The sequence below is a fragment of the Centropristis striata genome, chromosome 13 (assembly GCF_030273125.1).
Source record: "Centropristis striata isolate RG_2023a ecotype Rhode Island chromosome 13, C.striata_1.0, whole genome shotgun sequence".
NCBI classification, from domain to species: domain Eukaryota; kingdom Metazoa; phylum Chordata; class Actinopteri; order Perciformes; family Serranidae; genus Centropristis; species Centropristis striata.
Window position 1 is genome coordinate 30,863,187 of NC_081529.1, and position 26,950 is coordinate 30,890,136.

At 38.6% G+C, this 26,950-nt stretch overlaps 1 protein-coding gene across 2 annotated transcripts in view; it reads right to left on the minus strand.

The window, feature by feature from the left end:
• prkar1b (protein kinase, cAMP-dependent, regulatory, type I, beta) overlaps positions 1-26,950 on the minus strand; it is a 107,266-nt gene that overhangs the window by 27,715 nt on the left and 52,601 nt on the right. For both annotated transcript variants that reach the window (XM_059347874.1, XM_059347875.1), the window contains 3 exons: positions 16,185-16,246; positions 10,345-10,391; positions 1,000-1,158 (listed from right to left, as the gene is read on the minus strand). In XM_059347874.1, coding sequence (XP_059203857.1) covers positions 1,000-1,158; positions 10,345-10,391; positions 16,185-16,246 — 268 coding nt within the window. The remainder of the gene's footprint in view (positions 1-999; positions 1,159-10,344; positions 10,392-16,184; positions 16,247-26,950) is intronic.

The window sequence follows — 26,950 nt, forward strand, 5'->3', positions numbered from 1 at the left end:
TTTGGCCAAAATGCTTTTTAACTTAATAAGTCTCTACATAGCGATGTATGAAACCATTGAAACGGCAAATAGGCACCTTCTCCAGACCTTTGATGTGACTGGTGGCTCCTTTTGAATGATTGGATAAGGATTGGTAGATTGTAATGTCAATTATTACTCTACAAAGTGTCTCACTGGTAGACGAACATTGCTGCAAAGTGACCCACTTTGTAGAGTAATGATTGACATTACAATCTACCAATCCTCATCAAAAAGGAGCCACCAGTCACAGCAAAGGTCTGGAGAAGGTGGCTATTTGCCGTTTCGATGGTTTTGTACATTGCTATGTAGAGACTTATAAAGTCCATACAAAGTAAACGTATTAAGATCATAACTCATATACAACAACTTCCTTACTTACTACTAATTACCAATAATTCTGAGGTTATTGAGGGAAAACTCTTAGTTAATGGCCTACTGGTTGTATAATAAGGCCATGCAGAATAAGGCATTAATAACTACTTAATAATGACTAATTAAGAGCCAATATGTTACTTATTTGCATGCTAATAAGCAACTAATTAATGTTGAATATGTGTTCCCTAATCTAAAGTGTTACCCTTTTTTTATTTTGGAAATGTAGCTATTCGTGTGCATTTTAAAAACTGTACCTTAACTTTAATTTTTTACTTTACTTTCTTTTATTTCCTCTATTCTATACTAACTAGAGATTTCTTATTGTTTGGCATTCATTGTGGACAGCAATGAAAGGATTTCACTGTACAGGAAGACATGTTTTCTAAGTTTTGAACTTTGTGAGTTAAATGGGTTATCTCACTTTTACTTTTTATGGGAATAATTGCACTTTTACTTGAGTAAATATTTTCTGTAATCTCCCCAACACTGGGTGAGTAACCCTGAATGTAATCATAAAAGTTGTTTGTGTACAAGAAAACTCTGCAGGGCACCTGTAATGTAAACTTCAGATAGGCTTAACTCAAAGTGTGTTGCAGTACGTACCATCAGGATGCGCCGGTAGCTGTCTCGGTCGATGCCCCACAGTTTAAGATCAGTCTTGGCTTTGACTGTAGCAGCTCTTGGAGTTCCATAAATGAGGGCCAGCTCTCCAAAACTACCTCCTTCTCCAATACTGGTCACCCACTCCCCGTTCACATACACCTGCAGGAAAACAAGAAACAGAGTGATGCACAGGCTGTCCTATAAGCTTATATGCTTCGGAAGAATGAAGTGAAGAATTGCATTTGTTTGTTTTGTCATTTCAACTTTTTAAGACACCTTCTCCAATCCTCCCCCTCCCCCTCTCCTCAGTTTCCGGGCAGTTTGATATGGTCACTCGGCTTGTTTTGTTGTGATTTTTTTATTTTCAAATTCAGTTAGTTTTAATTTGTTTTTAGAGTGAGTTTGCTAGTTTTATTTTGTTTTGTTTTTTTTGGGTTTTTTTTTGGGGGGGGGGGGGGGGTGCTGAGTTTTAGTTTAGTTTTAGTGTTAGTTTTAGTTTTTTTTGTAATGGGGAATTTGTTGGGTTCCTTTGTTTTAGCCCCAATAAGGTTATTAAGTCATAAAACCAGATAGATGAAATAGATTTCATATCAACCAAAAAAGTTTTTGTAAGAGAAAAGTTGACAAAGACGTAAACGAAGGACATTTTCACTGTAATTTGAGTTAGTATTGTAACCACACAATACAGTGTCAGTTAGTTATTGTTTTTTTAAAAACTCTCGTTTTTATTTTACATGGTTGATTCGAAAATGGCTTGAAAAATGATAGATGCGTACAGGTCAGTCTTTATGAGCCAAGCTAGCGCTAGCATTAGCTGATTAAATAGCAAATTTCACCCACTCCCCGTTCACATACACCTGCAGGCAGAACAAGAAACAGAGTGATGCACAGGCTGTCCTATAAGCTTATATGCTTCGGAAGAATGAAGTGAAGAATTGCATTTGTTTGTTTTATCATTTCAACTTTTTAAGACACCTTCCCCAATCCTCCCCCTCCCTCCCTCTCCTCAGTTTCCGGGCAGTTTGATATGCTCACTCGGCTTGTCCCTAAGCATTTGATCCCCACTAAGCCCTCAAATGAGACCCTCTAAAAGGTCCTCTATCCCTCCTATCTCCCCATCCATCCCTTTTATATCCTCTGTCCTGTCTTGTTAGGACCTTCCCTTTGATTTGGGAGTGATGGAGAACAGAAAGTGGACTTTGTGGCTCTACTCCGTATAGGCACTGACATGCTCACATTTACACGCACACACATGCACAGCTCTATTTAGGCCAGCGACTATAGCTCCACAGACAATACGACCTCATTGAGACTCATTCAGGCTGTCTCTGGGGCCGTTACGGTTTCACCTGTCGACACACTATCCACTATCTTGTTGACTTAATAACAACGAGAGAAAGGGGAGGGAGGGAGGGTTCATCCCTCCGGTGGCTGTGAATTGCCAGAATTGTTGCAAGCCATTATCCGAGGCTCAGAGGAGACCACAGGAGACTCATCCTTCACTATAAACTGGGCTGGCTTCCAAGAGACGCAGAGTGTTGGCTACGGTTACGTCAAGCTTCGAAGAACAATTATATGAGTGTTGCAAAAGGGTTACATCAGAGCAAACAGTGCAGGTAATAGGGGTTTTTTTACGGCACAGTTTCCCATTCTTCACCTCAAGTATCTCCTGACCTGCAAGTCTTTGTTCAATCTTCATTTTTGTGCACCTGATCCTCCAGCTAAAGCTGTTTCAGATCAGCATTATATCCCTACTCTGTGATCGGCAACCTTTACTAACACTCAGGCCAGAATAATGTCGGGACGGAGCCGCGAAGCTTATTTTGAGTCTTGCCGTAAAGATAAAACAGCCTACTAAGTCTATATTAACTTACCAACATTACTGATAGTGCATAATGAGCATTTATTAATACCCGAATGGTTGGACACCAAGGAAATATCTCAGGAGATTTGGAATCAAAGCTAGTCTCGCTAGGGAAACTCAGAACTAGACTTAAAGTTGGCAAAATGTATAGGTTAAGGTGCCGGACCGTAGACTTTAATGCCATTTATTAGGTCTACATCTTTTTTAACAATTGGATATAAATTGCTTTTGCCCTGAACCAATGACAAATGTAAAGTAAAAAATGTTACATTTCGTATGATTATTTTCAGTCACAGGGAGCCAGAAGAGCCACATGTGGCTCCAGAGCTGCAAGTACCCTGCCTGTCTTAACTGGATCAGGTATGATGGAAGGGCAAATCTGAAGCAACTTGCAGAAAAGGTGGTAGATAAAGACTGAAATTGGCAGAGTGTTGGCTACGGTTACGCCAAGCTTCGAAGAACAATTATATGAGTGTTGCAAAAGGGTTACATCAGAGCATACAGTGCAGCTAATAGGTTTTTTTTTTACGGCACAGTTTCCCATTCTTCACCTCAAGTATCTCCTGACCTGCAAGTCTTTGTTCAATCTTCATTTTTGTACACCTGATCCTTTACGGTTCCACACACTTTTATGGTAGTCGGCTGAAGCTGTTTCAGATCAGCATTATGTCCTTACTCCATGATCGGCAACCTTTACTAACAAAAAACCCATAGTTGGCCAGAATAATGTCGGGACGGAGCCGCAAACCTTATTTTGAGTCTTGCAGTAAAGATAAAACAGCCTACTAAGTCTATATTAGCTTACCAACATTACTAATGGTGCATAATGAGCATTTATTAATACCCAAGTGGTTGGACACCAAGGAAATATCTCAGGAGATTTGGAATCAAAGCTAGCCTCGCTAGGGAAACTCAAAACTAGACTTAAAGTTGTATTATATATTAAATTTAGAGGTTAAGGTGCCGGGCCGTAGACTTTAACGCCATATATTAGGTCGCATCTTTTTGAACAATTGGATACAAATTGCTTTTGCCCGACACCAATGACAAATTGAATAATATGAAAAATATGATTATTTTGTCACAGTCACAGGGAGCCAGATGGCCAGAAGAGCCACATGTGGCTCCAGAGCTGTAGGTACCCGAGCCCTGCCTTAACTGGATCAGATATGACGGAAAGGCAAATCTGAAGCAACTTGCAGAAAAGGTGGTAGATTTAAGACTGAAATTGGAAACACTTGTATCGAGTCAGCACAATGCGTAAGGTAAACTGGAGTTCATAATGAAACAATTCAAGTCTTGTATGGTGTTTCACAGCTGTCACCGAATTTTCAACATGTGAATATCTACAGCAAGCTGTGTGCGCCTGCTGGTAATTAAGAAGCAACAAATCAAATGTCCTGGATGGTGGATGAGCAGGCATTGTTGCATTGTTGCTGTGTGCTGTGTGTTCTTCTGTGTGTCCCCCACAGGCTGCTAAAGTGTGTGTGAGAGAGGGTCTGTTTCTTTTTGTTGTCTGTTTGGCAGTTATTATTTAATTTCATTCCCAAATACCATATCTATTCTAATAGTAATATAAAAAAAATAGCATTAAGGTAATAATGCTGAAGTGAATTATCTTAAGACCTTTACTCATAAAATGTCATCAATTGTGATTAAAAGGTCCTCTGTAAATCAGGGTTCATACACATTAGCAATGGTCAAATTCAAGCATTTTTCAAGGACTTTTAAGGTATATTTTCAAGCAGTATCTTACACCTGTTGTAAATTGCATGTTTTAGATGTAATTACACTAAAAGGGGGAGATTTCACTGAACCATACCAACAGCGATGGTATTACACTTTTAGGAGGAACGGTCTTCATTTCAGATAGGCTACTCATTATTTTTACATTGAACATGTGATTATCTATAGTCTATAGAGGGATATAGTCAGATTGCAAGAGAAATACAGTAAGAATTTCAAGCATTTACAAGCACTTTATCCAAAATCCAAGCACTTTTTAAACCTTGAAAATACAACATTTAAATTCAAGCATTTTCAAGGATTTCAAGCAACCGTATGAACCCTGGTAAATTGAATTACCTTTACACACAGGGGACAAGTACAGGAGAAAAAAAAGGGGCTTATATATATATATATACTTCTTCAAGGAAAAAGGTGGATTTCCGGGCTGGGCAATATATTGATATTACTTGTATTTCAATATCGTGATGAGACTAGGAATCCCCCTGTCAACTGCTTATGTTTGCTAAATAGAGGAACTTATAGTGAAGTGTTCTCAGATCAACTCAATATTTAACGCCAAATAGCATTTTTTTCCAACAAGATCATCTGCGTTTCAGAACGAAAGCCTTAATTTCCTTTGTGGTGCACCCATATAAATACAGGCCAATGGCCTGTAAGTGAACACACTTGTGTGCAGACATGGAGGGGTGTTTACATCAGTGGCAGTGGTTGTCAGCTTTCAGGCAGTTTATGGGATGCCAGCAGATTTACACCCCCGTCTAATGAGAGACATCTCCACACTTTAATAACCTCGGCACTGAGCTTGAAGTAGCTGGAGCTGTGGCTGGGAGGCCGCAGCTGTCTGCAGAGATAGAGGGGTGGATTGTAGGGAGAGGTGAAGGAGACACAGATGAGCACAGGGGCGAGGCCAGCCATAGAGGTCTTCCCTGAACTTGGGTGCAGAATGAGAGGATCCTGGCTGTGGGAGCAGATGCCTGAGACTCACTGTTGGCAGGCAGAGAGAGGTTGAAGTTCCAGCCCAGAGCAGGCCAGACGATAAAAGAAACAAAGTGATGCTGCAGCTGCTGGACACATCTCCGGACTGTGACTCTAATATAAATAATTTGAAGACAGTATTATGTAAAATATAAGAAAACTAGAATCACCACCTCCTGGTTGTATGTCTCCACCAACTAGTCAATTTTTTAAATATGGATGTTATAGCAAAGGGGTTATAAATTCTAAAACGTAGATCAGGGGTCTCAAACTCAAATTACCATGGGGCCGCTGGAGGCAGTATCAAAATGACAAAAAAAAAGACACAAAATTACTGAAAAAAGACACAAAATGACAGAAAGAAAACGAAATTACTTAAAAAAGACACAAAATGACCAAAAAAGACACAAAATTATTTAAAAAAAGACACAAAATGACTGAAAAACACTAAATTACTTTAAGAAGACACAAAATGACAAAAAAAAGCGCAGAATTACCAAAAAAGACACAAAATTATTAACAAAAGACACAGAATGACCCAAAAAAAGACTCAAAATGGCTAAAAAAAGACACAAAATTACAGAAAATAAACTAAATTACTTTAAAAAGAAACAAAATGACCAAAAAAAGACACAGAATTACCAAAAGACACAAAATTATTAAAAAAAGACACAAAATTACCAAAAAAAGTAATTAAAGGGACCTTCCACACACAACACGGTAAAGTGTCATTCATATAAAACTCACATTAAACTTTCATATCAAGGTGGGGACCACAAAATATCGGCACGAGGGCCGCAATTGGCCCGCAGGCTGCGAGTTTGAGACCCATGATGTAGATGCTTCAGACACATCTGCAGCCCAGCAGCTCAGACTTACACACAGTTTCATGGTGGGCACCCAAGATTATTGTCTCCAGTTTATCATCCAACCAAATGTGAAATATGATCACAATCTATCATTCTGTTAGTGAGTTCTCGTGTTCAGGGTTCGTACGTTTGCTTGAAATCCTTGAAAATGCTTGAATTTAAATGTTGTATTTTCAAGGTTTAAAAAGTTCTTGGATTTTGGATAAAGTGCTTGTAAATGCTTGAAATTCTCACTGTATTTCTCTTGCAATCTGACTATATCCATCTATAGACTATAGATAATCACATGTTCAATGTAAAAAATAATGAGTAGCCTATCTGAAATGAAGACCGCTCCTCCTAATAGTGTAATACCATCGCTGTTGGTATGGTTCAGTGAAATCTCCCCCTTTTAGTATGTAAGTACTCATCTAAAACATGCAATTTACAACAGGTGAAAGATACTGGAAAAGCTTGGAAATGGACCTTGAAAAATGCTTGAATTTGACCACTGCTAAAGTGTACGAACCCTGAGTGTTAAATAACGGCTAAAAAAGTGTTTTTGCATTGTGTCATAATGAAGTCGACCTTTGACCTTTTGTACATAAAATATCATTGCTTCATCATTTTTTCCTGTTAGATATTAGTGTAAAATGTTGTCATAATTATTGTATGAATTCTTTTCTATTTAATGGCATTGTGACCTTGGCCACTAAAATCGAATCCGTTCATCCTTGAGTCCAAGTGGACACAAATTTGAAGAAAACCTCTCAAGAGTTACTGAGATATCTCATTCACGAGAACGGAACAAACATGACGTCACATTGTTATTGATCCGTGACGTCCAAAATCAAATCAGTTCATCCTTGAGTCCAAGTGGATGTTAGTGCAAAATCTGATGTAATTCCCTCCAGGCGTTCCTGAGATAACACATTCACAAGAATGGGATGTACAGACAAACTGAAAACATCCTCTGGACACGGCAGTCTGAATCTGAGGATGTGGATAAAAAGCATAAATATCAAATATCTTGCTAGGATCTGCCGCTAAAAAAAATCCAGTTACAGTTAAGGTTAAATGGCTTAGAGAGATGTTTTAAGGACGTACTTGTGGTAAAAGGAAGTGTTACACCCAACTAGACCAAGTGGTTTCCCAAAACTGAATGGCTGAAAAAGGATAAGCCTCAGACTGTTAGATACGGAGTAAAAACAAAGAGATATATCCCACTATAAAGAAAGGCTCTTTTGTGAGATCAAGATAAACAAATCCGGAACATCAGATCTTACACAAGACGACCTAACACTGAGGAAATACACGTAAGGAAAAGAAGACAATTGCACAATTTTGAAAAAAACATTTCATTTCAGTATTGAAAGATGGCCTAATGAAAGCTTTTTATTTTTTTATTTGCTTTTTTTGTCATTTTAGTTTCTTTATTTATTTTCTATTACAATATTAATTTAACCTTGTATATATTTTCATGCCTGTAACTTTTTTTTTTCCCCGTATAACATTTGAGGTGTACTTCTCACTCACAATTTTATTTTCATTATTTTATTTATTTATTTATTTTTAGTATTGACAGCATGATGGGGATGGTTGGGGGGAAGAAAATAAGAAAAATTATGTATGTTGAAAATCTGTGATCAATATTCATTTCTTCAAATAAAAACATGTTAAAAAAAAAAAAGACTAATGAAAGCTACAATCCAGTGTTGCACATATTCTGAGCATTTTCTTATCTTGTACCCCGTCTGAATATGACTGAATATGCCTTCTGTTGCACTATTGTTTTTGTTTTGTTTTATTTTTAGATACATATATATATATAATGAGGCTGTGGAATCTGTTGTATGTGTGTGTGTTGGAATGTCATGTTTTTTATGTCTTTTATACACCTAGACTGCAACCAAATTGCCCAAGTTGGGACAAATAAACTATACTTGACTTGACTTGACTTGAATATGGATTCAACCATTCTGCAGAAAACAATCGTGGCCCCATTAGAGTTTCACCAGAAAACAGACATCACAACTTATCTAATCACATTGTACTTCCCCGGAAACAGTGGAATCAAATGCGCAACGCATTCTTTCTATCAAGGCACCATCTCAGTATTCATACACTCCCCTCCCTGCGTCTCTCAGGTGGGTTGACTATATCGGCACGCTCGGCCAAGCTTGCCAACCTTCCTCTCTCCTCTTACCCGCTGTGTCTGTAAGCCGATAAGGTCACTTCCTGTTTAACTTTCCATCAGCTCCTGTTTTATCTCTCCACTTAACTCTATCGCTCTGCGTCAGGCCCGCTAAGACAAAAGACGTTCTCAGTTTGGCTGCCTTCACAGAGCGTTGGACTCTCTAGCGCCATGTTCAGATTGCCATCGGAGTGGAACTGAACTTTGAAGAGAACAAAACATGGGGGCAATCCAATACAACCTGTCCATTGTTGGAGGGAAACATTGTCTCAACATGAGTGTGTAGAAGGCTGGGCTTTCCCACTGAGGCTAAATCCTTCTTATGGCCTTAAAGTCAGGGGAACATTGGCACGCTGGATACTGCAATCCCCTTGTGTTTCTAATGGTTTGCTTTATGCTACCTATACATCAGAAGAGTTTGAAAAGATTTGGAAAAGACTCCTGGAAAACTATCAGCTCACACCTGCTCACATCTAAAGACAAGTGTTTAGAGGTTTTAGTCCCAGCCTAGTCTCAGACTGAGGTTTTAGACAGACTGTGAATCTTGCAGGGTAACTATTTACAAGACTACAACTAGATTCTTTTAGCATTTTTTTCCTACCATGCAGTTTTTCCCATCATGCTTTTAGTAAAAACGTACAAACAGGAGGAAAAGCAGCTTTTGGCTACAGTTGCTCTAGTGTGTGCAGTTGTTTGTGTTTAAAAGATAAAAGAAAAAAGAAGAGGAGAAGACGCCACAAAATGCCCCCTCACAAAGCTGAAAAAGGGTTTCTGTTTTTCTGACATGAAAAGTTGACTATTTTACAGTAAAAATAGATATACGGAAGAATAAAGGAAAGGAACATTTAGATTACATTTATGTCCTATTTAATTATAATGTGTTTAATTGAATAATTATATTTATCAGCTTTATCAACTTTCATTTAGTTAATCATAATCATCGATTATTTATTAATTATTTATGTATACATTTATTTATACATTTTAACTGGGTCTCCTTACTGTTTTCTTTACTAAGAAACATCTAAATATATGACATCACTATATTTGTATTTAGGACTGAGCTTACTAGCATTATTGTGATGTTCCTTTTTCCTGTGTTAGTGGTTTTACTGGCCGGTCTGGAACCGGGGACCTTTCTCCGCTCATCTATTGGTTGGTGATTGTGTTACGTCACTGAGCCTTGAGATAATATCAAACACGTTTGATATGATCCAAACCAAGACTAGGAAAAGACTGATATGAAACAGAGCAGATTGGTTTAATACTTTTTTCCATGACTGTTTTAACATCAATTTTTGGTAATTTTGTGTCTTTTTTAGTCATTTTTACATCTATTTTTGGTCAATTTGTGTCTATTCCGATAATTTTGTGTCCTTTTCTGATCATTTTTACATCTACAGTCATGGAAAAATTCTTGATAATAGCCAAAACCATTATGAATAAAACGATGTTGTGTTACGTCACTGCGACAAACCCAAGACTAGGAAAAGACTGATATGAAACAGAGCAAATTACTACCTTAAACTTAACCATGGAGATGACAGGAGCGCCGTGACTCCAGTAAAACTTCTAGATTTACTAAAGACTTTCAGTTTTTAGTCTGGGAAATCTTTTGGTGTAAGCCCAGCATTAGTCTATTTAACTTATAATTAAAGAAAGGACTCCAAAAGTGTTTTTGTGTGCGTGCTTGTGTCTCCGTGTTGGCCACTTACGTCCACTTCACCTTGGTCAATCACATAGAAGTTGTCTCCTTCATCGCCTGGAGGGGAGAGACAAGGAGAAACACAGGAGTTTGTGAGAGAGCAGGAGGGGAAAAAAAGCAGGAAAAGGACCTGGAGCCAACAGGAAAGCTTACACTTCCTATTGCTTCCACCTCCTGCTTAAGTTCTCAAAGGAGGATTTTTAAACCATTAAACCTAAATGGGTGCATTAAGAGATTAAAATCGTTTGTCAAACACTTGGAATACCACTTTCTATGAGCTGCGGAACAAAAATATTCCAGAAACTTCTATAAAAAAACCCACAAAGGCACACATTTTCACACTGTAATTTCTGTCAACGTCTGCTTGTCCTTTTGACATTTTAATGTGGAAAAGTTGCATATCGTCACACTGTTAAAATAATCGCCTAAGTCATTTTTTGTCAAAATTGTTTTTTTTGCCTAAATCATCTCCTCATAGCCACCTATGGTAAAATCACCTCCATCCTCAGTTGATCAGATCATGTGATTTTACCCCTTTAAGATAATGGCCAATGTCAAGTGTGTGACTTAAGCGGATTTATTATGCCTAAGTCAAAATAAAATGCGACCTGGGCAATTTTGTGAACATGCCTTTGTGACTTAAGCAAGATATGGAAACACTTTATTTTGAAGGTGTCTACATAAGTGACATGAGTGTGTCATAAACATGACATGGGATGTGTCATGAACATTAATGACACTTTGAAGTAACATTAATGCTCATGATACTTGTCGTGTCATGTTTCACACGGTGTTATTACTATGCCAATAGCCATCCTTTGTTACATCCTTTTTGAGTGAAATGATCAATAAATGTCACATGTTACACTTTTGGTGAAGTTTTTTGTGTTTCCTGCAAAACTTGAAAAAATGAGTTAGGCGATTCATTTAACACGGTGACGATTTGCAACATCCCACGCTTTTTTTCTTCTTCACATCACAACAAATCACTGGTTCTGTGTTGTAAGTTACTGATGCGTTTTCTCTTCCTAATACCAAACTGCCTTTGCAAAAACGACAATTTAATGAGTGAAAGAACCTTCCTCTAGTGTTATCGCGAATTATTGGCCATATATCATTTTAACTTGGTAATTCGTTTTTTGTGTTTCCTGCAAAACTTGAAAAAATGACGATATTAAACACATTATATCTTGTTTGTTTAAGTCGTACTCCTTTAAGTTTAGTGTAGCGATTCCACCAGCAGAAAAGAAATGCTGTTTCCTGATGCCTGCTTACAATGGCAAAACATTCAACTGATGTCTATTTGCTTTATGTTGTCTCTTCAGTGTTGTCTCGTCCACTGACTGCTTCCCTGTTGTGTCATTGGCATTTCAAAGCGAACTCTAACCCTTGAAGCGAGCCATGGGACCCGGTTGGTTGATGTCCACTAAAAGCATCGAGTCTGGAGATAAGGCTGAAAAATGGTGAAGTGTTCCTTTAATTATGGTATCTGTTACATGGGGCTCGGGGGAAATTATGAGAAAGGACTGACAGCCACATGCGAGAGCTGCGCTGTGAAGCTTTCCCTGCAGCTACAGACGCAAATGCAACTCCATTCAGAGGTACAAGTGGGTGATGATGCATGAGTATACATGACACAAGTATGCATTTTGTGAGGGTTTGTATGACCGTGTGTGTATGTGTGCATATGTGTGTATGTTCACCTGAAGAGTTGAAAGGCTGAGAGCGCCCTGTGTGTAAAGTTCACAAGAGTTCACACGGCTAATTAATACTGAGTGGAGAGTGCTCGTTAATCATAAAGCTCTATTTGTCACACAAAAAGTCCCTTGTCTGTCTGATGGTCCGTCCCAGTGGAGACACACACACACACACACACACAAAAACACACACACACACACACACACACAACCTGCTGCAACCTGGCCCTCTCTCTCTCTCTCTCTCTCTTTGATCTCATTTATCTCTCTTTCAATTCCCTCTCGCTCTGTCTTTCTTTTCTTCGACTCTTCCTGTCTTTTATCACTTTGGTGCTCAAGTCTTTGTTTTGCACCTTTCCAGTCCCCCTGTGCCTGAGAGCGCAGGCAAATATTTGCACACACACACACACACACACACATTCTTGTACTTCTATCTTTGTGAGGGCCCTCATTGGATTAGTGAATTCCCTATCAAGGTTATAATAGTTTTGGATTTTTCATTAGTTTTAGTTTTAATTGGGTTGTGAATTTTTGTTTTCAAATTCAGTTAGATTTAATTAGTTTTTAGAGTGAGTTTGCTAGTTTTAGTTTAGTATTTATTTTTCAAAATGCTTTAGTTTTAGTTGAATTTTTTTAGTTTTAGTTTATTTGTAATGGGGTATTTGTTGGGTGGGAGATTAAAAGAGGTCACAGTACATTTTGTCTTTATTTCCTTTGTCTGATCCATCTTCATTATGTATGAAAAAAGTTGACAAAGACGAAAACGAAGGACATTTTCACTATAATTTTAGTTAGTTTTGTATCCTCACAATACAGTTTCAGTTAGTTATCTTTTTTTAAGCTCTCATTTTTATTTCAGTTAACAAAAATGTTTTTTCAATTGTAGTTTTCATTATTTAGTTTCGTTTTCGTTAACTATAATAACCTTGTTCCCTAACCCTAACATAAACCTGATTGTAACCTTTAACCCTTAAAACAAAGTCTGAAATCTCAAAAAAGCCTTTTAAGAAGTGAGGACCGGCCTAAATGTCTTCACTTTGCAAAAATGTCCTCACTCTGTTGGTTAAAAACGTGTTCCGGTCCTCATTATGTAGGAAGTACAAGAACACACACACACACACACACACACACACACATACACACACAGAGACGGGCCTTGTTTCAACACAAGCTAATTGACGTTAACACTGTTAAGGTTCTTTGGCTTTGCTCAAAAGGAAAACATGAGTTACATCCTTGGCCTCTGAGGTGTCTTGTACCCACAATGCAGTGCACCATTAACCCTGCTGTGGTCCTGTGGTCCTTTTGGACCCCAAATCATTTTCACCATACCATTAATATAGGTCATAGGAAACTTATGTTTCGAAATCATTGTTCATTTTTGGCCGTAAGCAAAAATAAAAAAGAGTCACACCCATGGACCTCAGGGGTCAAAAAGGAAACAAAAGTTTCACTAAAAGTTGAGATAACTTACTCTATGTATTCCCATCAAGAAATTATTATTTCACAATAACTATTGGAAAAAATATTCAGGTTTTATTACTTTTTTTCCTCTTGAAATGAGGCCTAATTTTGTATAGTTTTACTAAAATTGACCAATAATAATGAAAAAAATATTTTTATATTGTATGTATCAATTTGTTGGTCACGAGTTGCCTTAAAAGATGGAAAAAAAAGTTGTAAATAATTTTTTTCTAGATGTCCTAAACCAGTCTTGTGTCATGGGGTCCTTTTTGGTCCATCTTTCAAAAAATGTTGGAATCTGTTATTTCAAATCTGTAATCATGCATCAAATGTCCCTTTCACCCCCCAAAACGATCACTTTTCAACTGAAAAACGGGATAAACGTCAGAAACAGCAGATGAAATTAACTTGATATATTACATTAGACAATAGATTACAATGAAAATACCTCTATACTCAATTTAACATGTTATGATAGAGTAAATTCTCCCTTTGTTTAAATACCACTCGAGCCCCAGAGTCGATAACTCCTGGCTGTGTCTAAATAGTGTGTGATGGGCCGGTAGCAAGAGTGTGTGTTTTTTAAAGCTGTACAGTAGTCCAGACATTAGCAATGACATCAGCACCGTATATGCTGTATACCACACTCTATAGTATATATAACAATGGGCTGTCTGGGACTGGGGGACCTCCGAAGCTAGCTAGGCTTATTATCACCAAATTAGGACAGATATACTCCTGGATCCTGTCTTTGAATAGGTGGGAGTGACTGAGCGAGTGTGTCGTCAAAGGTTTTAATTGAGAGAGTGTGTTTTTGCCCCACAAGTGTGACCTATGTGATTTTGTGCAGGTGAGAACACAGTATTATCTGAAAGTGGGCATTTGCTTGCGAGAGTGTGTGTTTTCCGTGTTTTAAATAGGTGATTAAACGTGTCTGTGTCTGTGTTTGATAAGAGTTTGAGTGGGGGGTGCTGGAAAAATACAGTCTGGCTCTGCTAAGCTCTGTGTTCCTTCAAAGTCCAGGGATGTCTAGAGTGAAGGCTTTGACTACTGTGGTTAGGCAGGAGAGAGGGAGCTGACATCTGTTGCAGACTGAGGGAATGTGTGAGTGCAGCAGCGAGAGGAAAAGGGAGTGGTAGGACAAAATCAACGTGAGTGGCAGCGTAATAGATGCATTCTTTGAGATAAAGGGCCTTATTTTCATGGCGGCACAATGACCAGCACAGCTCAAAGCTCTGACCGCTTGCTATTTTCCAGACTTTGGAATTTGCTTTGCCTGTCTGCATGGTATTTTGGTGGCCAACGCTTAGTGCACAGGTAGGAGGTTCATCTAAATGACAGTGAGATGTTAGTATTTGTTAGTGCTGAAGTGATTTTGTCAACAACAGCAACTTCATACTTGGAGCAAATGTGCAGAAAATAAAACATGAAAAGCCTCAACGTTACTAAAGTCCCCATTTTCATTAACCTTTTGAACTATCACAACCCACTGGAAGGTTTGAAGGAGATGTTTTCTTTAAAAATGGCCGAAATTACACCTTATGTCACAGCCAGAAACAGTAAGGACTATAATTATCAGCAGATTTTCTTATTTTCTGTGGTTCATATGTGGAGAATGCGTCTTTTAAAAATGGAAAAATAACCAAATCTTGAAGTTTAAAGCAGTAATTTTTTATTCATTTCATTTCATTCACTTAAGAATTTTGCCAAGAATAAACCGTTTGCATGAACCAGATCCTGTAACAAATATTAAATCCTGAGCTTTCAAGTGCAACTAGAAGCCATGACATATATTCAGCAAAACTTTACTGAGCTGCAGGATGTTTCCACAGAGCAGAGAGGAGAGGACAAGAGCACGTACAACCGCAATTCATTTTTTTAGCAATATCGGTCCCACTCGAGGGGATTCGGAAAACTGTTGTACACAGATTCCATTTTATTCCAATTTGTTGAAAAGAAATTATCCAAGAAATTTGGTTTGGTTCAACAAAACTGCAAGTCGTTTACACAGAGCAGAGAGGAGAGGACAAGAGAGGTTGGAAGTAGAGGTTGAAAAAATGTAAATAGTTCAACATGTATAGCATGTGGTGCCCTTTTTATTTTTCCCAATATCAATATGGCATCGATTTTCGGAGGAAGCCCTGCTCTGCTCTCACACACCCTGCATGATTAAAGGGCCAGTGGCAGCAGTGCAGCAGTATAAATATCTGGCCACCGTCTCGGATGAAATTTGATTGATGCAATTGGATGCAAACGTTGAGAAAAAAAAGTGAACCAGCATCTGTTCTTTTAAAGGAAGCTGCAGAGTTTTAATGTAGACAAGACTCTAATGAAGATGTTTTACTCTGCTTTTATTGAGCGTCTGTGGTTCAGTTGGTAGATCGGTCACCAACTAATCGGATGGCCGGTGGTTCGATCCCTGACCGTGGCAGTCTACATGTCAAAGTATCCTTGAGCAAAATACTGAACCCCTAATGGCTATTTCAAGCCTGTTTTTCTTGTACTTTTGATGATTCTGGCTTAGAGATAATGAAAACACTAGGATTGTGCTGTTTCCATAGACAAGTCCACAGTGAGTAAAATGTGACAGGGTAAAAAAATGAAAAAAAATAAAAATGAGTTGGGTTCATAAAAACTGATATTGTGATTAACTCCTAAACATTAATCTTAATAAAAAAGTTCCACATACCTTGCTGGATGACTGTTTCCCCTGCGATGTGGGTTACTGGGAACATGGCATCGAATATGTCACTGCAGGAGAAACAGATAGACAAAAGGGGAAGGAGAACACATTAAGTATCAACAAACCTGCCTCAACAGTGAATTACCCAACAGTTTACACAATCACACACACAGGAGTTTGTTTTCTGGAAGAGCAGCGTGATGGGAAAGACAGTGCAGCCATCACCACTATATCAACTCTATCAGCCACTAGCACAGCCAGAGAGACAGGCTGAGAACTCTGGATGACCCCAACACACACACAAACTTGCACAAAACACACGTACCTAACTGTGTACACAACTGATTTATTCATCATCATCCATATCCAAACAAACTCCCACGATTTTCAGTTAAAACAATCATACCGAACAAATGGATGCCAATAAGAATACATGTGGTTTAGTCCAACAAATCCACCACAGGTTCATCGTAAATTTTTATTTCAAATATTTTTTATTTGGATTTTTCAGACACATGTTCATGTTGATCACAAAGTAGACAGTAGATCCTTATTTTTAACAAACAAGAAGTGCAGGGTTTAACAAGTACAATTAACAATCCCGCACATAACAACAGTTGGTTTTGCATTTGTCACAGATTGGACTTAAACTAGGGTAAAAACTAAACCGTTTAGTCTTAGACATGTGAGCATGGTGGACAATCTTGAACTGAAGCTAACAATGTCTTGCACAAAGTGAGGTTTTGTGTGTTGCCCGTGATATAGAGTCCCATCAGATAAGGGTCCCAAATCCTGTTCCCAAACTGATCTAATCCAATCCAGGGACGGGCGCGATAATATGGATATGCTTCTGTATAATTTAGGCATTGAACCTTTAGATAACGGGTCAAAAGATCTAAATAAAGTAGAGTAAATATAGAAAAAAGTTGGTTTTTGGTAGGTTGTATTTCCGTCCAAAAACATAAATTTAACAGATTTTTTTCTCTCTTTTAAATGGTATTATTAATACTGCTCTATTACTACTGGTGTTCAGACTAGAGCTGCAAGATCGATTGGTCAATTAACAGAAAAATACAACTATTTTGATTATATATTAACCATTTTACTAATTATTCATGCAAAAATAGCATAAAATGCTCTTTCAGCTTCTCAAATATGGGAATTTTAATGCTTTTCTCTATTATACATCATGTTAAACTAAATATATTAGGGTTAAGGACTGACAAAACAACATTTAAATGAACTTTGAGAAACTTAGATGGACATTTATCCGTATTTTCTGACATTTTATAGACCCAACGATTAATCGGTTAAAGAAAAAAAATCGCTTTTGATAATAATCAATAGTTGCAGACTTAGTTTATACTGAACTTTGTTAAAGTGGCAAACATACGTGATGATTATCATCCGATAAATCAGCATTGCAAAGCTTCAGCCACTTTCTCTACGTCCTTATATCGTATTAGTACTGCACATTGGCTTAAACATGACTCTGTGTTGTTCCAACACATGATCAAAGCCCCCTATCTCTGAGTGTATCTTCTAAAAGAGGCACTGAGAAAACAAACTAAATGATGGCTGTGCCTAAGCACTTAATTTCTGTTTCAGCCCGGCAGGGAAAGCGCCTGTTAGACTGTTCCTAATCGGGCCGTTTAAATGCATGAAGCCTCAGCAGATTAAAGTTCCACTGCTGAGATGTGTTGGGACAAGAAAAAAACTCTGTATCCTTCCTCTCTCCTCCTTTCTACTTGCGTCTCACCTTCAGGGTATATTTATCTATCTAATCAGTTGCATACCACCCGTCTTATAGAGCAATATAGAAAAAACAATAAGAGGGTCAGGCGTATCAAAGACGTACATGCTGAGTGAATGTGGGGCGAGTTTGAGCCCGTTCTCGAATATGTATGTGTGTGTGTGTGTGTGTGTTTGCACTATGTCTGAGTATATATTGTCTATGAAAACACGCAGGTTTGTACAAAATAATACGTGGGTGTTGAATGTGTCTGTGCTCTTACTACGAGGCGCTTGGAAATAAAAAGGCTCTCACAGCCAAACACACTTTGCTGCAAACTGAGGACATAAAAGTGTTGCTTTACATGATCCTCCCCAGTAACAAACTGCAGGTCAACAGATGTTTACATTAAAAAAAATGCACATTAAAACGTTTTAATGTACATTGGAAAGACCTACATATAATAAATTATAGTTTTACATGCCATTTAAAAAAAATATTTTTAATTTTTAATTTTTTTTCTTTTATTGAGTGAGTTGAAAATTAATACAAGTCACCTCTACTTTTCTGGGTCTGATTGACCATTGAACAGTATCTATGTATTATAAACATGCAAATTTGTGAAATGAACCATTTTCATTTTATATGTTGATTTCGGGGTGGGCGATATGGCCCTAAAAGAATATCACGATATTGCAGGCTATTTTTGTGATATTCTTGACGATATTAGGAAATACTTAAAAAGATATAGAAAATATGATTTTTTTTTAGTCTGTATAAATAATTAAAATGCTAAAATGTAGTTTGAAGTGTAAATCTCAACAGTTGCCAAATACAAAAACATTTACTCTTGACTCTTGTGTATGAGCGAATAATAAAAAACAAACATTTAGGGGTTCCGGGGACATATTTTAAAAACATTTTGTAAAGGAGAATAAAGGTTCTTGTATGTTTTATTTAAGGCATCTTATTTTGACAGTCTTCTTGTAAATTCTGTGGTGGATTCTCTTAACACACTGTGCTCTTATTTTGAAAGCTGCATGTGTTTAGCAACAGGGAGTAAGTAGCTTTTTGTGATTAAAACAACTTTAACCACTACATCAAGAAGTAGGAATGTTGCCAATATCATGATATGCATTTTTTTAACCATAAAAAAAATATACCGATATTAATGTGAACAATACGATACGATACGGCACACCCCTATGTAGATTACACTACATTAAAAAAAATGCACATTAAAACTTATTAATGTACATTAAAAAGACCTACATATAATACATTATAGTTTTGAATGCCATTTAAACATTTTATTTTACATTTTTTATATTTTTTATTTTATTGAGTGAGTTGAAAAGTCACCTCTACTTTTCCAGGTCTGATTGAACAGTATCTATTTATTATAAACATGCAAATTTGTGAAATTAACCATTTTCATTTTATATGTTGATTACACTTATTAAGCCAAGCAGAAGAAGTTTCATCCCGAAAAAATACTTTTGACTATTGTTTTCATTGTCTATGAAAACACACAGGTTTGTACAAAATAATACGTGGGTGTTGAATATGTCTGTGCTCTTACTACGAGGCACTTGGAAATGAAAAGGCTCACACGGCCGAACACACCTTGCTGCAAACTGAGGACATAAAAGTGTTGCTTTACATGATCCTCCCCGGTAACAAACTGCAGGTCAACAGATGTTGGGGAGAGATCTGAGGATGTTATTGAGTGATCTGGAAGTGAACGGACCCTGCTGGTATTTGTTTTTGTGACACTGAATAAAAAGCAGACTTAAGAAGGTGGATTTGGGCCAAATACACCCACAGGTAGGCCCTGTGCGATGCAGCTGGCCACTGACTCACAAAAAAAACTCTCTTTGAAGTGTAAAAACACTGGCTAAAAGATGCACAGACACACTTGGTCTGTATACTTTCATATACAACATAGCCTCCATAAATGCGCATGGTGCTCTGCATGCAACCAGTACACTCAGTTTTGCATGTCATACACACACACACACACATACATACATATATACACACACGTACAACAACATACTTTAGCATAGGCATTTGCAATGAAAACACACATACTGGCACTCTCGTATGACACACAAATTCACTTACTTTGATGGTGATTAGTCAGTGCAACATCTGCAAGAGTGCCCTCAACTCTCCTCACATCTGTGACCACCTGCACTCGGCATGGAGTCTGTTTATTCTGGGAGCAGGTCACGTATAACTAATAATGTGTAGTCTACGAAAATAATTACCTCAGCAAAAGAAAAACTCAACAGGGAAGACAGAACATGAACGCGAAAAAACAGCATCAAAGGTGCATTTAAAGCAGCATTATGCAACAGTTTTATCTTAACCCTCCTGTTATGTTCATTTCTCTGGAACAGCAATAATATTTGTGGGTCAATTTGCATGTTTAATTATCCAGAAATCCCAATAAACATTGTTTATATTTCATGATTAACTCCATTACTAGGCATCTCAATCAATATTTAATGCAATGGTGTTCTTTACCTCTCACAGATCATGGTTCAATGAGGATAATTCACTTGTTTTTCATTTTTTTTAAATGCACATTTAAACGTTTTTATGTACATTGGAAAGACCTACATATAATAAATTATAGTTTTACATGCCATTTAAAAATGGTGTTATTTTACATTTTGTTTCTTTTATTGGGCGAGTTGAAAAATTAACACAAGTCACCTCTACTGTTCAGGCTCTGATTGAACAGTATCTATGTATTATAAACATGCAAATTTGTGAAATTAACCATTTTCATTTTATATCTTGATTACACTTATTAAGCCAAGCAGAAGAAGTTTCATCCCGAAAAAATACTTTTTTATACTTGATTTTCTAAACTTTGTAATGGGTCAATTTGACCCGCAATATAACAGGAGGGTTAAAATAACAGCTTCCAAACAATTTTGATGCTACTGACTTGTTATAAGAGGAATTTTGACTCTGTCATTTCCACATTGGATCAAATTTTATTGTAAAATGTTTCTGTTTCGCCCTCTGAAGTCCTTCAGCTGCTCTGCCTCAACTCTCTATGATTTATGGAGTTTCCTGATGAACAGAAAGCTTTACTTGTTGCTAAAGTAATGTTAACTAGTCACCAGGGAAGTGTTGGTGTTTACACCGCAAGAATGGGAGCTTTGAACCGTTTGGAGGAGGAGGAGGATTTCAGGCCTGGAGATTAAAGAGGACATTGACTGAGGAAGCTTAGAAGAGAGTGACCGAGCAAGAGGCCGCCAGCGAAAGTAAATCTTAGACTTGCTTTTATTTGTTGTTTATAGCTTCGCAGTATAAAAGCCTGCAGACAGACACTGAGCTGGTCTTCTTGCTGCTGGCTTACTATCTTGTGTTACTGCACTTGCTTGATGTTAGAAAAGTTGTCGACTAGTTTTAAATATTAAATAATGTTACCGTAAACGCTCAGCATAGCTGTTTATATTAATGTGAAGCGCACTTTAGAAGCACCAAACATAACACACCAACATAATGCTGCTTTAAATCACACCTTCTTTGGGACGAAATATATTTCAGCGCTATCTAACTTAAGACAGGTTGCACGTTGGTATGACCTGACTTTCGCAGCGGTGATGATGATGCTGTTGATGATGATGATGCATCATGCAGCTAAGTAGGATGCTTGAGCCTGAGACACACAGTCACAGCAAGAGGATCAAAGGCAGGCAAACCTGCGGTTAGGTAATTACCCTTGACCACCTCTCTCGTTCCATGGCCTGCCTCTAGCTGAATGCATCGGTGAGCTCAACAAAGACACTTATGCAGGTAATTACTTCCCCTCGTCTCTACCTGTCTCTCTTTCCCTTTCTTCATCCCCAACTTCCTCCCTGTCTGTTCTCGATCACTTTTTCTCTTCCTCTCCCCTCTCAATTACCCCTTTCTTCCCTCTAATTCTCCCGCTGCCCCACCTATTTCTCTCATCTCTCGGTCTATCGCCCCCTCCCTGCCTGTCCCAGATGAAGTGATTAATCTTGTCCTTTCCGCTACCTGTAGCCCCTCTGACCTTACGTTAAAGCAGAGGATCCCCGCTCTAACAATGGATGTGCTGTTCTGACAGAGACAGAGACGCAGGGACCCTGCAGACTCCGAGGGGGCTAGGAAGTTCACCTCCACCCTAGGGAGGGAGACGGGGCTTGTGTCATGGTTCAGATATGTGGCGATACTTTCCTGCAACACATGTGCGCATGCATGCATGTAAGAACACATAACAAATAAAAATGCATCCATGTAAATGCCCAATTTTTGCAAATTACTGTCATACTATCGTCGCTGACATCATTCCGCTCTTATTCTTTTAATCTATCCCCCTGTGAACACACCCTGTGACATCACATATACAGTATGTTGCCCGTATATATGTGTCTGTCTGTAGCGCAGGAGATAATGACACTTCTGGAATAAACTGAGTGCCAGTGAAACAGCAGTTTTAAGTTCAAGGGAGAGACCGCTGGTGCCAAAAGATGCAGTCATGGGTAGGATTAACAACAAAATTGATACAATTAGAGAGAAGAGACACCTTTATGTAACGCCCTGCATTGCATTGTGTTGTGCTCATCATGAAACTGTGTTTTTGTAGTCAGATCAACCAAGCCAAAACAAAAATATAGCCAAGCAAGGATTATCCCCCGAGCCATTTGGGTACGGTTCTTGAGGCCTTCCGTCCTCTCGGGGCCTCCATAACTGTACCAACTATGGCGTCATCCAAGATTTTGTGCCCAGAGGCATCTACGTTCTTAATCCACTCTTGAACGTAGCTGCCACGTCAGGTTGCACGTTTTACAACACATTGAGCATCAGTAAACACGCATGTATATGTGTGTGTTTGTGCAAGAATGAATGGAAAAGCTTATGTGCGCCTTCACTCATTCTTACACACAACGGCGCAGCAACAGCCAATTATTGTTCTCAAAAAGCCATAAAAATGTGGTTGGCTTGGGGGATTTAAGTCACTAATGAAATAAAATCAGGCCTGCTTGTTGTAGCTGGATTGCTTGTTGTTGTTTCTAGTTGGCATTGACTGCTATTTTCTCACTCGCCTCCATCACCACCACCACCACCACAGCTGTTTATTTGTTCAGCAGCAGACGTCTTATCTCCAACATTACTACCTCAACACAGCACTGCCATTACGCCATTAACACCGAGGGGCTCTTTAACAGTGCGGCATGCCCCCATGTCTTTGTGTAACTTAATGGGCCGAGGAATGTCGAGTTACACAAGCCCTTAATGGGGAACCCATCCAGAATGCTCAGTCGTCTGGGTGGAAGACGATTTGCAATACCCAAAACAATCAACAACTGCACCGATTACGGGAACTTCCCAGCTCTCCGAGCTTTGCTTTGGCTTGGCAGCGAGGTGCCACTGGTTTGGCTGGCAAAGTGTTCACGCCGTCAGTGATTAAAAGATAAATTTTCTTTACCACAGTTGATAGTAATTCAGATTGTTGAGTCTGGCTAATCAGAACAAAAGTCTTTGTCAAGTCATGTCTGCACAGTTCCATGATTTACAACAGAAGTTTATCAGTTTGAACATGAACCTCTTAAAACCAAATCTCTAATGCTGGCCTACAAAGTTGTCTCCAGTACAGTACTGCAGCCGCCTGCCTGAACGCCCTGATTCAGGCATATGCTACCTCACAACCGTTACGCTCTTCCAATGAACGGCGCCTGGCTCTGCCACCCATTCATCCAAGGCAATCCAGACTCTTTGCTTTTCTTGTTCCCCGTTGGTGGAACACACTATCAGTTCCTACCAGAGCAGGAACATCCCTCTCTAGCTTTAAAAAAACTCCTCAAGACCCAGCTCTTCAGAGAGAACCTTCTCTCCTAGCACCACACGACAACTCTACTCCTTAAAGAGTAGGGTCATTTTGTATCTTTTTTTGTAATTTTGTGTCTTTTTCTAATAATGTTGTGTCTTTTTTAGTCATTTTGTGTATTTTTTTGGGTCATTTTGTGTCTTTTTTTTGTAATTTTGTGTCTTTTTTGGTAATTTTGTGTCTTTTTCTAATGATTTTGTGTCTTTTTACGTAATTTTGTGTCTTTTTCTAATAACTTTGTGTCCTTTTTTGGTCATTTTGTGTCTTTTTTGGTCATTTTGTGTCTTTTTTAAGTAATTTAGTTTTTTACTGTCATTTTGTGTCTTTTTTTGGTCATTTTGATACTGCCTCCAGCGGCCCCCAGGTAATTTGAGTTTGAGACCCCTGCTCTAGACTTTGACCTTTGCTTCAGATCATATCCAAATACTCATACTCATCTTTTAAAGGTAAAAAAAAAAAAAAAAGGTTTCATCCCTTATGTACATGATCATCTTACACGTCTTGCAGCCAAGTTTCCAATGTAACAATGAGCCATTAGACTGAAAAGATATTTTGTCTTTCCTGATGGCTGGAGCCCCATAACACCTTAGTGACTTGGTAATATTAAAAAGAATCTATGCTTCAAACTAACTGTATTCTAACCTAGAAAGCTTTTGGAAGACTGCACTGTGCACATTCTCTAACTAAAGTGGCAGGTTGCTATGAAAATCACATACTTGCTACTGCTTTCTGTTTGGCTGCCAGGTGAAGAGTTGTGATACTGTTTAAGCACAAGCAAACTCACTAAAAAAAGCATGAAAACGTAAATTAGGTGTTCACCGATGATGGAGGTGAACAGGATTGTTTACTAGCCTGTTGTGAGACTCATTACGGGTATATCACAGTCAGAAGAAAAACAGCTTTATGAGGCTGACTAAGATGTGTGCAGCTTCATTTTCAAAGTTTAAAGTTGAGCACAACCAGCCAAAGTTACTCACACGGAACAACCACCTCACCCCACTGAGCTCTGCTAGTGGACACGCAATGACATTTGGTTTTTAACCCTCTATGGTACGCATTGTGATGCCAGTTAGGAAAGGAATGTTTGGAGTGTTTTTTTGTCTTAAAATAGACTAAAAAAACATAATCTGAAGAAATGTTATATATATATTTTTTGGATGTTTTTGGGGTTTGTTGCCTGTTGCCATGTGTGGAAACTATAAGGAAATAAGACATGCAAAGTTCACTATAATAGTAGATTATGGCCTACAGAGTATAGTAATAGCCTGAACTTTAGTAAATAGTATAATTTTTCAACTCAATATGTTGATAAAGTAGGTTTAAAATTAAAATGGATTCCAAATATGGGGATAGTAAACATTTTTTATATGGTACCTGAAGGGCAAAATCAAAAGTATTCAAAAACGGCCAAAATAGGCTCAGACCCCAGAGGGTTAAAACCATTTAATTACATAAACAGGAATGCATATAAGAACACACACACACACACACACACACACTACTGACAATAGACTGACAGTGAGTAACTGGGAGAGATGAAGGAGGAGTAATTATACGGCAGTGAAGCACTCAGGGAGGATATTTATGACATGAAAGCTCTTGGCACGTGCCCGGTCTCCCCTTAGAGACCAGGCCATGCCAGCTGCTGCCCATTTCTTCACATCGGCTTCCAAACTCCCAGAGCAGTGTGTGCTGTGTCTTACTTAATCAAGAGATACCGCTAAGATCCCCTCTGACCACCAAATCACAGCCGCAGGCCGTTTGTAAAACTACAGTGGTTGTGTTGAACGACAGAAGTGGGTGAGATATTTTATGAAACATCAGCTTCACAATGATTTTCACGAAGCTGTTTTAGTGATGTGACCTGGCCTGATTCAGCTCGCCACTGGCTGGTTTTAGAACGTGAGGCACCTGTTTCAACAGCCAATCAGCTCATAGCAAATTACATACAAATGATTTCCATCTGTAACCAGGCAGGTTTCAGAACATTGCAGACCTTATGCAAGTAGTTACAAGTTTCAACTCATCTCGCTGTGAATCTTCGGTCTGAACTGGGCTTAACACGCAAGTTGATTGTGGTAAACTAAGTTCTTTGTGCAAGTCTTATTGACAGAGACATTGAAAAGCATTGGACGTAGAGTAGGCACACACACACACATACACACACACACACACACACACACACACACACACACACACACACACACCAAAAAGCAGAGAATTTGAATCTAGTAGACACATTTCTGGCTTGTGGTTGTTCCATAGTTTCCTGTCTTCTTTAGTAAATGGTAAATGGACCTACACTTGCACTTGTATAGCGTTTTTCTAGTCGATTTGCAACCACTCAAAGCGATTTACACTACAGACTGCGCTCATTCACCCGTTCACACACACATTCATACTGGTGGCAGAGGCTACCCTCAACGGTGCCACCTGCCACCACTGGGAATTCATTCTCACACCGATGAACGCAGCATCGGGAGCAATTTGAGGTTCAGTATCTTGCGCAAGGATACTTTGACATGTAGGCTGCCATGGTCAGGGATTGAACCACCAACCCTCCGATCCCACTCTACCAACTGAGCCACAGCCGCCCCTAGTGCAGATATGAAAGAAATACCAAAGCTACTTATTGTTATTTTTATGCAGTTCAATATTTCCCCTTTGCTCCTGCTAGGTCAAGCTTATTTTTGAATGATTTTACGAGGTTGAACTATTTAACATGGCTGATACTGAGCATACAGGCAACCATGCAGCATAGAGGTGGTCCTGGAGGTTTACAGGTGGACATAACAGTTTACTGCTGGTGGCAATGACCACTTAGTGATGGTCAACAATGTGGGAGGAGAGAAGAGGAGAAAGAGAACCCTGACTTTTCTAAACTCCATTCTGCCCTTGGCTTCGGTCTTCAGAAGTCTGATAAACATCATAAACTCCAAAACGCACTTAGTGTTCCTTCACTTTGCAGCGGCCCATTGCACCCTGAAAACTTTTCAAATCCTTAAGAGAATTGAGAGAGAGTGCATAGGACTGATATTTCTGTCTCTAATCTGATGTCTAATGGGGGTTATCGTTTGCATACGTGGAGGTCTAAAGAGCTGCGTGATTAAATGTTGGAAGTTGTATTTTAAAACCAACAGAGGGCAGGGAGCACGCTGTGTTAAAGCC